At 52.3% G+C, this 14,962-nt stretch overlaps 1 protein-coding gene across 1 annotated transcript in view; it reads right to left on the reverse strand.

The window, feature by feature from the left end:
* LOC146865552 (zinc finger BED domain-containing protein 5-like) overlaps positions 1–14,140 on the reverse strand; it is a 42,597-nt gene extending 28,457 nt beyond the window's left edge. The window contains exon 1 of the mRNA XM_085640163.1: positions 13,274–14,140. Coding sequence (XP_085496289.1) covers positions 13,274–14,140 — 867 coding nt within the window. The remainder of the gene's footprint in view (positions 1–13,273) is intronic.
* Between the last annotated feature and the right edge of the window lie 822 nt (positions 14,141–14,962).

Consider the following 14,962-nt stretch of genomic DNA (forward strand, 5'->3'; position numbering starts at 1 on the left):
CCAGGATGAGTGGCACAGCTTTCTCAACTGCCGTGTTGTGCAGCATGCAGCAGACCATGAAGATTTTGCAGACCTTCGCCGGGGCATATGGGAGGGCGCCGCCGGTCTTGTGGAGGCATCGGAATCGGCTCTTCAGGAGGCCAAACGTCCTCTCTATCACTCGCCTTGTCCGGCCATGGGCGGTGTTGTAGCGGAGCTGGGCCGGCGTGATGGGGTTGCGGAGAGGTGTGATCAGCCATGGCATGTTGGGATAGCCAGCGTCCCCTACATGGAAAGCACATGGACATAAGTAGGACAGGAGAAGCGGTCGTGCTGGAAGTCTACGCAAAATACAGGACAGACAGAGTGTACCCACCAACAACACATGCTCGTTCGTTGCGCAGCTGCGTCATCATTTCAGGCACCCTGCTACGCCTCATGATGTAGGCATCGTGTGCTGATCCTGGAAAACGAGCACAGACATGTGAAATCACCATGTTGGACAGACACACCACAAGGGCATTGATGGAGTGGTAGTGCTTGCGATCCCGGTACGCTACCTCCTGTGCCTGTGGTGGTACCAAAGCCACATGTGTCCCATCTATGGACCCAATGACATGGGGCATCCCTCCCAGGGCATAGAATCCACGCTTGACCCCAGTCAACATTTCAGGGGTTGGAAAATGGATGAAGTCATCCAGGTGAATCAACATGGCCTCTAAGAAATCATGCAGCACACGGCAGAACATGCTCTGGGACATGCCACCAACATGAGCTATGGTATTTTGAATGGTACCCGTGGCTAGAAAATGTAGGACTGCCATTACCTTCAGCTTGGGTGTCAGTGCCGTAGGATACCTGTGCAGCGGTTGCAGGTGTGGTGCCAGTCTCGCCGTCAACTCCAGAATCAACCGTTGGGGGAAGCGGTAGCACCGGATACAGTCATTCTCCCGCATGGCAGCCAAGTCCGGAATTGGTCGGGGAAGAGGCGGCGCTCTGCAGTAATTTTGAAGTGACAAGGAAGAGTGAGTGCACCACAACAACAATTTATTTGTACTGAGCACATGTTAATCTGTCTATACACATATGCTACATACGGAGTCAGGTATGTGCCACATGCCCTGGATACGTATGGCTGCCAGGTGACACTCCTACCAAGACCCAGCTACACACGGAGATTGTGAACCTCCACATGCCATGGCATGGGATTAACTGTGTCCCAGTGTAAGTGAACAGCCAGACGCAACACAGGAGTGACATACATCCACACATCAGCAGAAGTAGGATGTCGATTTCAGAGACTGGTAGCGGAACACTAGAGCCACATGTCACATGACATTACACTAGGACAGCCCACACACCTTGCCATTAAGGTGTACATGTGATGACTCACCACACATTCATAGAGAGGATGCAGACATGTCCTTGTTACGCTACTCCGTGTCCCATGCATACATACGCACCTCACATCCGATACCACATGTGGCATGGTGTGCGGAACAGTGTGCAATGTCAATCTACACACAGACACATGTTGGTTGCTGCAACAGCTGCAGCTTTTGAGGGAGCTCCAACATCAAGCTAATGCGAATCCCCCACACATACATGACATAGTCACATCGTGCACCGTGGGTAGTGACATGTCAGGTGTGGTAACCCCTGTACCGGGCCTCAGGGGACACTTCCGTGTGTTGGTGTCCGTGCCATGCCAGTGACGCTCATCCCAAGTGTGCAGTACGACATGCACACATGTCAAAGGAGTCAAGGGCATTCCTGGCACACATTGCACCGTCACACATTACATGTGTACACATCTCATCATACATCTGGTGCCTTCTCCACTCAGGAGTAATGTGCCACATCACAGCCTTTCACACCTGTGCCCCACACATGTAGTACTGCCCAGACAATGCCTTGATGTCCATCCATGGACAAGTATGTCAGCCCTATTCCTTCCTGTGTGCTGCCTGTCACCACTGTGATGTGTGAAAACCACCGTACTTTTGCTAAGAGGGCCTGTGCATGTTCCCGTATCACTATGGGAGTGCTGCCGTATGTGTACCCATAGTGATGGTGAGCGTACAGGCGTGTGTACGGTCACTATCACTATGGGTACGCATACGCGAGCACACCCATAGTGGTACGGACCGTACACGCGTGCGTACGTTCACTATCACTATGGGTGTCCTCGCGTATGCGTACTTGTAGTGGTACGGCCCGTACACACGCCTGTACGTTCACTATCACTATGAGAGTGCTGCCGTATGCGTACCCATAGTGATAGTGAGCGTACAGGCGTGTGTACGGTCCGTACCACCATGAGTACGCATACGCGAGCACACCCATAGTGGTACGGACCGTACACGCGTGCGTACGTTCACTATCACTATGGGTGTCCTCGCGTATGCGTACTCGTAGTGGTACGGCCCGTACACACGCCTGTATGTTCACTATCACTATGGGAGTGCTGCCGTATGCGTACCCATAGTGATAGTGAGCGTACAGGTGTGTGTGCGGTCCGTACCACCATGAGTACGCATACGCGAGCACACCCATAGTGGTACGGACCGTACACGCGTGCGTACGTTTACTATCACTATGGGTGTCCTCGCGTATGCGTACTCGTAGTATTACGGCCCGTACACACGCCTGTACGCTCACTATCACTACGAGTACGCATACGCGAGAACACCCATAGTGATAGTGAACGTACAGGCGTGTGTACGGGTCGTACCACTACGAGTACGCATACACGAGGACACCCATAGTGATAGTGAACGTACAGGCGTGTGTACGGGCCGTACCTCTACGAGTACGCATACGCGAGGACACCCATAGTGATAGTGAACGTACGCACGCGTGTATGGTCCGTACCACTATGGGTGTTCTTGCGTATGCGTACTCATAGTGGTACGGACCGTACACATGCCTGTACGGGCCGTTGCTATGCATTTGGGGTGCCCTAGGGCCCCGGAACGCACCGTACCTGTGTGTGAAGCTCAGAATTACATAGGGGACACATGAGGGACAAGTATTAAGGCCTACATGCATGCTGGTTGTCATGGAGACCAAGTTTAAAGTTTGAATTTGTTCTGGAAGGTGCACAGCAGAAGTCAGTTGGAATGAATCTACTTTGTTGCAATGTGTTTGTGGGGTTGACATCATGCTGAAGAAAAAAACACAATAAGATCCCACTGACTGTGCTAGGTTTGAAGGGATTGGAGGAAACATAGGATGCAAATGTGAGTGACCAATCACTCTGTACTCCTGTGCATGAAACAGGCCAGAAAGGCAGATATAAGGCAGCCAGGTCCCATGAGGGAGCACTTGCCTGCACATCTCTGTATTCCACGACCCAGCTGCTGCTACTGATTCCCTGGAACCATGTCAAGGTCTGTGGAGAGGTCACAGCCCTTCACCCTGGAGGAGAACCTGGCTTTGCTGGATGTGATCCTCCCACAGTACCCCCTGCTGTATGGGCGATCAGGGTATCAGGTGAGTGCAGAGTCCACTGGCACAGACTGTGTCCCTTTTTTGTGACTGTGACTTCTGGCATTGTGTCCAGGTGTCTCACACATGCTATGTACTGTAGGAGGGGTCCCAGGGGGGGGAATTCCTGATGTCTCCCAGCCAGAGCATGCAGTGGTGCATGTCTGCCGTCCTCACTTGCATCGTGTTTACTGTGACAATCACTGCATGGTGCATGCCACATTCTGCCTGTCTTATCCTCCTGGGAATGTTGCCTCAACAGTCCTCATGTGATTATGTGGTCAGCCCAGTGTGACAGGTGACTGTACCCACAGATGTGTGTTAGTTCTGTGTACCTGTGCTGAGAGTGTCCACATGATGTGTTCGTACCCTGGACATCGGTGTGTGTGTAATTCCCCTGTCATGTGGGTGGGTGCATATGTGGAGTGTAGCACCCCAGCTGCATGAGGGATGGATATACCCTGGACATGTGATGTGAGCAGGGGGCAGTGCTGTGTGTCTGACGTGCAGAGCCAGCCCCACACCTGTGAGCCCCCCCAGTCTAGTGGCACATGTGCAGAGTGAGGTTTGTCGCTGCATTTGGCAATGGCAGGTGAATGTCCTGTGCCTGTGTGTGTCTGTGTACTCTGCTGCGGTAGCGTCAGTGACCTGTGGCATGTGACTGCTTAGAGGTGCTGCACATTATCCTGGTGTAGCTTGTGATGCACAGTGTGAGCCTGGATCATTGATTGTGTAATTGCCCTGATTCCACCTATGTCCTTTCAATGGCACGTACTGCTTTTGCCCTTCCCCAGAGGATCATGTCCCTATGACAAAGGTGCAATGCGTTGGATGCATACTATGCCTTGTTGTAAACAGCAAATGTGTTCTAATATGTGTCTCTGTGACATGTGCCAGGTGTATTGATGTAGTGTCACTTGTTCATCCTCACAGGTAGGCGCCTCTGCCAAGGAGCAGATATGGCTGACCGCCGTCAACGCCGTGAGGAGTGCGGATGGTCGGAAGCGGCGCCTGTCCCAGGTGAGGAAACGCTGGCAGGATATCCGGTGCTGGACGCGGAGGATCGCACGGGTCCTGCTGGGGGACTCACCTGAGACCTATAAGAACCGCGGGCGCCGCCGACTGAGCCACATCCACAAGCGTGTGCTGCCGGTGGTCTTTCCAGACTTGGAGAGGCGCTTACAGGAGATGCAGCAGCAGGAAGGGGGTAGGTACATGTGTGCTTGTTGCGTTTCACCAGCATTTGTAAGTGCACAGTTGCATGGATACACTGCCAGGGTTTAAAGGTGCTGTGCAGATCCAGTTACCCACTGTATAGCTGTGCTCTCCTGCCTCCCTTCCCCTCCTTGCAATGTGTTCCCTGGTCTGTGTGTAGTCACTCCTTCACAAGGTTATCTAGGCTGGCACTTTCTCCACGTGAACTATGCCTGTAGCATCATGTGTGGGGGTGGTGTGTAACAGGTTTTGGGACCTTGCCTGTGCCCTGTCCAGTTCAGTACATGTGGGTTCCATGTCAGTTGGCACTGATGCAGAGTCCAGACATGGGAGTTAGTCTCACAAGTGTCATGCCTTACAGTGCGCATGTCCTATGTTGTGGCCTGTGACATGATGTGCATGAGTGTGCGATACGCATAGTGCAGGGATGGTGGCGTGTGTTGCAGTCATTCCCATTCAGGACCATGGAGCTGTGTTGCCACTACTGTCCCCTGGGTCATATTTTCCTAGGTGTAATGTGTGTCATCACAAAACATGGACACTCTCAGTGTCTACAGCATAGGTTGTGCTCTGTGCCATTGTCCCCTGGCACCATGTATATTGACGTGAAATGTAGTACAAGTGTCCACTGTACAGCCTGACCTGATTTTCCTGGTTCATACTCACGGTGGCCAATGCCTGTGTGTCTTGTTACAATCATCTGATGATGACCATTTGTACATGAATATTTGGACAGGCGCACCTTGGGTATTTGGCGTCCAATCTTGCATTTATGCCGCCCCTGTGTATTTCACCCAGACTAAGAGATGTAAGTGCTTCCTGTGTCTCAACAAATTGTCTCATGTAGGGGGTGGTTGGTGCGGGCAAAGCCTACATGTCAAATCCTGATGTCTCCTTGCTAGGTCTGGCCAGTGTGTGATGTTTGTCTGGACATACACTCAAGGTGCAGTGAGCCAGTCATGTTGGGCATGTTTTCAGTATTACCAATGCAGCATGTGCCTCAAGTTCATGGATATGGTCCCTGCTCATCCCTATTTTCGGCAACGCTGTATGGTGCAGATGCAGTGCTGGATTGTCCCCAGGGCCTGGCTCCTCTGTCAAAATCCATTTCATGTCATTTGCTATTGTGTCATGCTCTCCATAGTTTTTCAGTGGCATGGTGGGTCAACCAACTGTGTGTTGCATGCCCTACATATGTACCTTGTTTTGTAGATGTTACTGATCTTTCTTTTCAGGCTATGCACTGTAACCTATGTAGATTGGACTCATGTGACATATGTATACAGGTGTGTGATTAATTGCTGTCTCTTCACCTTGCCCACAGCATCGTCGGGGGACACGGAGGGAGACATGAGCACAGACGGAGCAGAGGGACCGAGCACCAGTGCCAGCGTTGACATCGTGGCTGGCACATTGAGTGGTACAGAGGCGGAGGAGAGTGAGGCCGAGGACCTGTCCACTGGCACCACCGAATATGAAGCGGACGGGTCCGAGGATGATCTCTCCGAGTGGGCGGAGGCTGCACCACCATCTGACAGCGGCACAACATCGCACCCCGCCCCCTCCATTGCAGCAGCCGCCTCCCACTTGCTCGTGTCCCTTCCCAACATGCCCGGTCACCACATGTCTCCTTCCTGCCAGGCACCGCACCCCCTGCCCCTGTCTCCACTGCTGCCGCCAATGCCGAGTCTGTGGACATCCAGCGGCAGTTGCAGATTGGTCAGGCTGCGATCCTTAATGTCCTCCATGGCCACAGCCAGGTCCTCAACAACATGGAGGCATACTTGGAGGGCATTCACTCATCGCAGGCTGACCAACGCAGCTTGCTGAGGTCGATAGACTTGACACTGACTGCAGCAGTGGGTCTCCTGCAGCGCTACGTCCAACCCCCTACCCCTGCCCCATCCACACCTCCCACTCCCATGCCTGTCCCACGTACACCCAGACGTCAGCATGCACCCACCACGACGGACACAGGCACCACACCAGCAGGGAAGGTCACCCGCACACCTCCTGGCACGCACACACAGGGTGAAGTAGGCACACCCACTGGGTCGGGGGGCAAACGTAAGACACGCAGCCAGAGTGGGAGTCCGCATTCCACCAAATCCACTCCCTCCAAATCCCCTCCCCTCAGCTCTCCTGGCCACATATCACACAAAGACTCCTTCATGGCCCCTCTGTCCCTGAGCCCCACAGTGACACCACCCCGCAAGCGGTCAAGGGAGTCCCCGGTCAGGGTGGTTCGCTCCCCCACCCTGTCTACACCCTCCCCCAGTGGCGCTGCGACCCATCCCTCTGACCCCCCCCCTCCTTGGGGCCTGTGGTTCCTTCGGGTGCAGGGGATTCCCTGGAGGACCTTGCTAAGGTGTGCAGCGAGATCCTGGCCTCCGCCTTTGGCCCTGCCCCACCCCCTGTGGTGGAGTCCTCCATCCCTGCACCCACGACGCCTACCCTTCGCCCTCCTGTCCCTGCGGTGCCTGGTTCTTCCCCCCCACATGATGCCCTCACCCCTGTGGAAGACGACGGAATCTAACTGTGCAGGCAAGCTAGGGGACACGCATCCCACTGTGTCCCCCATCCAGCTGTGACTTCTGGACTGCCCTATGGACTTTGTAAATATTGAACTTCCTACAAACAAGATTTTTTGGTACATGCTGAATAAAGCAATTTATTTTTTTCCCCTTGGAACACTACTGCTTTGCTGGTATTGCTGTTGGTGGGGCTGCTACATGGTTTTGGGTGGTGTTCATGTGTTGGGTGTGTGGGAAATGTAGTAGTGTGCTGGTCATAGGGGGGACCCTGGGATCTGTGTGCCATCACACGGTGTTAGCTAGGTTTCTCTGTTCATGTAAGCAGTTGCTGCATGGTGAAATTGTCCACAGGTGTATTCCTTCCTCTGTGTACCCTGACATCTTCCCTGCAGGGTGTTCCCAATATTTAGCGCTGAGCTGTGTGTACATTAGCTGGGTGTGTGACGGACTCCTTCAACTTTGCACATGCATGCTGAGCAATGTCTCCACCTGCATCATTCGTGGCATCCTTGGTAGTCATTGTACTTGTGTATGTGGACTATTGACATGACTTCATGTGGACATGTTTTCTTTTCTGCGCTATGCATGCGTATACTCCCAGCCTCGCACACATGTGGTACATGTACTGCAGGGTCTTTGTGCACCTGACTGAAATTTGTTGGCATGGTATCTGTGGCTACTCCACCCTTTGCGTTCCATGGGCACTGCTGTGAGTGTTAGGCACACACCCCTCCTGCGTCTGGGCACTGCCGGGAGGACTCTGCACACACCCCTTTTATGACTGGGCACTGCTGGGAGGACTCTGCACCCACCCCTCCTGTGTCTGGGCACTGCTGGGAGGACTCTGCACACACCCCTCCTGTGTCTGGGCACTGCTGGGAGTGTTAGGCACCCACCCCTCCTGTGTCTGGGCACTGCTGGGAGGACTCTGCACCCACCCCTCCTGCGTCTGGGCACTGCTGGGAGGACTCTGCACACACCCCTCCTGTGTCTGGGCACTGCTGGGAGGACTCTGCACCCACCCCTCCTGTGTCTGGGCACTGCTGGGAGGACTCTGCACCCACCCCTCCTGTGTCTGGGCACTGCTGGGAGGACTCTGCACCCACCCCTCCTGTCTCTGGGCACTGCTGGGAGTGATAGGCACACACCCCTCCTCTGTCTGGGCACTGCTGGGAGTGTTAGGCACCCACCCCTCCTGTGTCTGGGCACTGCTGGGAGGACTCTGCACCCACCCCTCCTGTGTCTGGGCACTGCTGGGAGTGATAGGCACACACCCCTCCTGTGTCTGGGCACTGCTGGGAGTGTTAGGCACACACCCCTCCTGCGTCTGGGCACTGCTGGGAGGACTCTGCACACACCCCTCTTATGACTGGGCACTGCTGGGAGGACTCTGCACCCACCCCTCCTGTGTCTGGGCACTGCTGGGAGGACTCTGCACACACCCCTCCTATGTCTGGGCACTGCTGGGAGTGTTCGGCACCCACCCCTCCTGTGTCTGGGCACTGCTGGGAGGACTCTGCACCCACCCCTCCTGTGTCTGGGCACTGCTGGGAGGACTCTGCACACACCCCTCCTGCATCTGGGCACTGCTGTGAGGACTCTGCACACACCCCTCTTATGACTAGGCACTGCTGGGAGGACTCTGCACCCACCCCTCCTGTGTCTGGGCACTGCTGGGAGGACTCTGCACACACCCCTCCTGTGTCTGGGCACTGCTGGGAGGACTCTGCACACACCCCTCCTGTGTCTGGGCACTGCTGGGAGGACTCTGCACACACCCCTCCTGTCTCTGGGCACTGCTGGGAGGACTCTGCACACACCCCTCTTATGACTGGGCACTGCTGGGAGGACTCTGCACCCACCCCTCCTGTGTCTGGGCACTGCTGGGAGGACTCTGCACACACCCCTCCTGTGTCTGGGCACTGCTGGGAGTGTTAGGCACCCACCCCTCCTCTGTCTGGGCACTGCTGGGAGTGTTAGGCACCCACCCCTCCTGTGTCTGGGCACTGCTGGGAGGACTCTGCACCCACCCCTCCTGTGTCTGGGCACTGCTGGGAGGACTCTGCACACACCCCTCCTGCATCTGGGCACTGCTGGGAGGACTCTGCACACACCCCTCATATGACTGGGCACTGCTGGGAGGACTCTGCACCCACCCCTCCTGTGTCTGGGCACTGCTGGGAGGACTCTGCACACACCCCTCCTGTGTCTGGGCACTGCTGGGAGGACTCTGCACACACCCCTCCTGTGTCTGGGCACTGCTAGGAGGACTCTGCACACACCCCCCCTGTCTCTGGGCACTGCTGGGAGGACTCTGCACCCACCCCTCCTGTGTCTGGGCACTGCTGGGAGGACTCTGCACCCACCCCTCCTGTGTCTGGGCATGGCTGGGAGGACTCTGCACCCACCCCTCCTGTGTCTGGGCACTGCTGGGAGGACTCTGCACACACCCCTCCTATTTAACAATATGTACGCTTAGAACATACACGTGTGTGGGTTCGCTCCATGGGGGTACGGGTCGTACTTACACTGTTGGGGTGGGAGTACGCTCCATACGTACGCGGGTGGGGTACGGGTCGTACTTACACTGTTGGGGTGGGAGTACGCTCCATGCATACGAGGTGGGGGTACGTGTCGTACATACACGGTTGGGGTGGGGGTATGCTCCATACGTCCGCGGGTGAGGGTACGGGTCGTACTTACACTGTTGGGGTGGGGGTACGCTCCATACGTACGCGGGTGAGGGTACGGGTCGTATTTACACTGTTGGGGTGGGGGTACGCTCCATACGTCCGCGGGTGAGGGTACGGGTCGTACTTACACTGTTGGCATGGGGGGTACACTCCATACGTACGCGGGTGGGGGTACGGGTCGTACTTACACTGTTGGGGTGGGAGTACGCTCCATACGTACGCGGGTGGGGTATGGGTCGTACTTACACTGTTGGGGTGGGAGTACGCTCCATATGTACGCGGGTGGGGTACGGGTCGTACTTACACTGTTGGGGTGGGGGTACGGTACGTACATACACTGTTGGCATGGGGGGTACGCTCCGTACGTACGTGGGTGGGGTACGGGTCGTACTTACACTGTTGGGGTGGGGGTACGGTCCGTACGTACACTGTTGCCATGGGGGGTACGCTCCATACGTACGCGGGTGAGGATACAGGTCGTACTTACACTGTTGGGGTGGGGGGTACGCTCCGTACGTACGCGGGTGAGGGTACGGGTCGTACTTACACTGTTGGGGTGGGAGTACGCTCCATACGTATGCGGGTGGGGTACGGGTCGTACTTACACTGTTGGGGTGGGGGTACGGTACGTACATACACTGTTGGCATGGTGGGTACGCTCCGTACGTACGCGGGTGGGGTACGGGTCGTACTTACACTGTTGGGGTGGGGGTACGGTCCGTACGTACACTGTTGGCATGGGGGGTACGCTCCATACGTACGCGGGTGAGGGTACGGGTCGTACTTACACTGTTGGGGTGGGGGGTACGCTCCATGCATATACGGGGGGGTGGGGGTACGGTCCGTACAAATCCGTACCCACGCTGTGGAATGCTTGTGCGGGCCGTACCCAGGCCTTTGCCACGTGGGTACAGCCGTCCCGCCATTGTTGGGGTGACGTAGGTGTGGGCGTGGTACGACTCGTACCCACGCTCTTAAGGCGTGGGTACGGGACGTACCTGTATTGTTGTGTTGCCGGTTCGCGTCGTCAGGCACTTCCGTTGTGGCGGACGCTGGCTTTGCTGGACACGCCCCCACCCCCTCGAAGTGACCAGGGCCTGGAGGTCAGGTATGTCCAGGGCATGTGTGCTGTGTGACTTTGGTGGGGGTTTTGTGGCCTGCCCCTGGTCCTGCCCCCCCCCCCTTTCCCCCCTCCCTTAGTTGTTCTGACCTTCTGCGGCATCTGCGTCCGAACCTGTAGAGGAGGTCGACTGCTATGAGGGCCGGGATGACACGTAGGTTCGGGTCCATGTCTGTCCGTCGCGTACAGGTACTCCTTGTTCGCGTCGTACTGATTTCCCGGCAGTTTTTGGCAGCCGGAAAATATTGTCCGTGCGGGATGACGTCGGTGCAAATCGTAATTCCTGGTTCGTGAATGGCAGGCTGCGTGCGTCCCGACGTCACGTCGGCGCTTTCCCGGATCGCATTTGTATGTTTATTTTCGTCAGTCGGGGTTTTGTACGATTCGTACGGATATTGAGTTTCCGTGCGAATCGTAATTCCATGTTTGTATATTGTTACGACCGGGTACGCGTCGGACGGAGAATATGCTCCGTCCGACGGTTCGTACCCGGTTTTTCAAGGATCGTAATCGGCACCTATGGGTTTTGTCTTCTTGTTCTATTGGTCTTCTTTTATTCGAGCTGCTTCACATGTCTTTTTAACTTTCTTCTGCTTCTATAATCGGGTTGTTTCCTTGGTTTCACAACTTTTAATCACATCTTACTCAATTCTTACACAAGCTGCTTCTTCTTTGTTGTGCTGACAACTTCTTCTTTTGTCCTTCTTTTATTTTATTTTATTTTATCTTTATTTCCTTCTTTCTCATTTTATTCTCTATAGGTATTTGTCACCTAATATGCTCTGACTTTTCCTATATATATATTTTTCTCTTCTTTTTTGTAATTTGCCTACACTTTTTGCCACAGTGACAAATCTTTAGATTTGACATAACCTTAGGGCAGTGGTTCCCAAACTTTTTTGACCCGTGGCTCCCTTGACCTAATTGGCAGTTGGCCGTGGCTCCCCACCATTTTTTTCCGGGTGGGCGGGTGGGGGTGGGGTGGGAGGGGGATGTAAGCCCGACCTCGGGAGTACTTCCTGTTGTCTTCCTTAAATTAATTGGGATGCAATGAAGGTATTATAATCATATTTGTAACAAAATACGAAGATAACAGCTGTTTAATAAAAATTTGTTAAGTGTGAAGCGATACAAGATTAATAGCCAAATATGTTTCCATGAAACTTTTTTTAACCGCACAATAGTTCAAAAATTTCTATACAATAAAATATCTTTTCAATGGACAGGTAAAACAACAGAGTCTGAAATTGACCTTACAAATCCTAGTGAGATGGATGTGCTTGTTTTTCCTTACATAACTCCTGAAATCTTGGAGTTATTTTCGAGATCGCAACACGCATTTCTTTTTCAAGGTTAATTTTTGCCCTATATTTAGACTTTATCACTGCAACTGCTGAGAAACCAGCTTCACAAAGGTACGAAGTAGCAAAAGGGATCAAAACATGCAGGGCTCTCTTGCTTATCATTGGATATTCATCACCAGCTTGGCACCAGAAGTCAAGCAGTGACTGAGACTGGAACCTTACTTTCAATGTTGAGTCACTTGAAACATCAATAAGCTGTTCTGCTTCCTCATTGCTGAAATGCTGAGGTATCTCAGCATTGAAGGGGTCTCTCACCCATTTTATTGGCTCCACTTCATCCTCTGGAAAATATTTATCAAGGTAAAAACGCAGTTGAGACAAATACAGAACAAAAACGGTCCTCAGTTCCGCCTTTAACACCATCTCATTCTCCTGCAGAAACTGGTCCAATGAAGGAAAACATGTATAGTCACCTTTGCTTATACTACTTTTCCAAAGGATCACTTTCTTCTTAAAGCCTGAAACTTTGTCTGACAGTTGCAAGATGTTAGTATTATTGCCTTGCAAGGACTTGTTCAGTGAATTCAGTTTTTCAAATAGATCAGAAAGAAAAGCCATTTGTATTAGAAAGTCTGCATCAATAAACTTGTCAGCAAAACAATGTTCATCATCATGTAGATACGAGTATATTTCATTCCTCAGTTCATACACCCTAAGCAGGGAGTTACCTAGAGACAGCCACCGAGAACTGCTGTAGAACAAGAGACATGAGTGTTCCGCACCCATGTCCTCACACAGTTTAGCAAAAAATCTTGCTTTCAATGGTCTTGTTTTAATATAATTTACCACTCTGATGACAATTTTCAGAATACCATGCAGTTCTTCACTGAGGTTTCCTGCTGCCAGTGCTTCTCTGTGAATTATGCAGTGTGTCCAAACAGCATTAGGAGCTTTAGATCGTATGCGAGCTTGAAGTCCTTGGTAGCATCCTGCCATGGAACGGCCCCCATCTGTACAAACTCCAACACATCTCTCCCAGTCAATTTGATTCTGTTGCATAAAATCATCCACAACCGCATACAAGTCTTGACCTGTAGTTCCACCTTTGATTTCTTTACAGAACAACAAATCCTCAACAATTTGTTTTTCGTATAGAAACCTGACATAGCAAATAAGGTGGGTGTCTTTGTGGTTGTCTGTTGCCTCATCCAGCTGGAGTGCAAAGTCTTTGCCTCTTAGATTACAGATGAGCTGCTCGTTAATATCTTCAGCCATATCATTTATCCTCCGGCTGATGGTATTATTAGAAAGAGGCACTTTCAGCAGCTGTTTACCCGCATCATCGCCGAGCATGATTGTTACCATCTCAACAGCAGCAGGCAAAATCAGCTCTTCTGCAATTGTGTGGGGTTTTTTACTCTGTGCAACTAGATAGGCCACTTTATATGAAGACAGGAGGGCGTTACTATTAATTTTGGTTTGTTTTGAGAAAGTGGACTTTTGTAGTTTGGCTTCTGCAACTTTTCTTACAAAAAATTCCCTTGGCTTTCCGACCACATTTGGGTGAAGACTTTCAAGATGTCGCTTAAGTTTACTTGGAAGCATGGATTCCAGAGCCAAAACATTCAAACAAATTGCACATTGAGGACGGTCCTCGTTATTAACCTGGACACACGTGAAACCATAATCCAAATACCTGTCATCGTACTTTCTGTACTTGGCCTTTCGTTTCCCGTCCTCTTTTTTGTCAGAAGAACCTGCAACTTCACTTTGCTCAGACGAACTTGACATTAGAAATCTCTTCATTGTCAATCAAAGATGGGAATCAGTTCCTCTCGTCGTAATTATTCGGATTGAGAAGAATATACAAAATACATAAAGAAAGGTCTTTCTATCTGTAAAGTTCCTGGCCGTCTTTTCTTTTCTTTTGCTGAAGTATTTTCAGGTTTCTTGCGGGTCTCATCCACAGTCTCCACGGAATAATAAGCCTGAAGTACAAAACATCCAGGTAAGACAAGTAGAAGTAGAACTAAAGTTATTCTCCGCCTAATGATGGATCTGTTATTTCTGTTATTTTGCTATAGTAGCCCATGATGATGGTGACCATTTGGACTTATTATTCTTATTGGCACCCCGCACAGACAGAAAGAGCATTCAGTTTTTACACGAAATCTAAGGTCAAATAAAATGGCAAATGCAAAGTTTTCTGCAATTTAGTGCAGCGGTTGCAACCAACAATAGAAAACATGAGCAACGCTGACTTAGTTCAAACAGTGCTGGATTCCTGGGTGGACCAGCTTTAGAACTGGTGGTGCCCCGTGCCAATGTTTTTTGGCGCTCCCCCTCACAATGACCACCTCCGACACAGATGCCCTCCCTACTACCCTTCAACAGTCTCCATAACCACTCTCTCTCAGATGCATTTAATACATTTCATAGCGTCACTCATAAAAGTGAAGGCAGGGCCGGCTCTAGGGAGGTGCGACCGGTGCCACCACACCGGGTGCTGACTTCGCACAGGGGCGTAAATGCACCTGCTGCCCCGTTTCTGGCCTCTAGCAGTGTCCAGGCAGCAATTAAAATGTCAATAAAGCTACGGTGATTAATGTTCTCCCAGGCAAGATCAGA

Source organism: Triturus cristatus, chromosome 2_1 (genome assembly GCF_964204655.1).
Source record: "Triturus cristatus chromosome 2_1, aTriCri1.1, whole genome shotgun sequence".
NCBI classification, from domain to species: domain Eukaryota; kingdom Metazoa; phylum Chordata; class Amphibia; order Caudata; family Salamandridae; genus Triturus; species Triturus cristatus.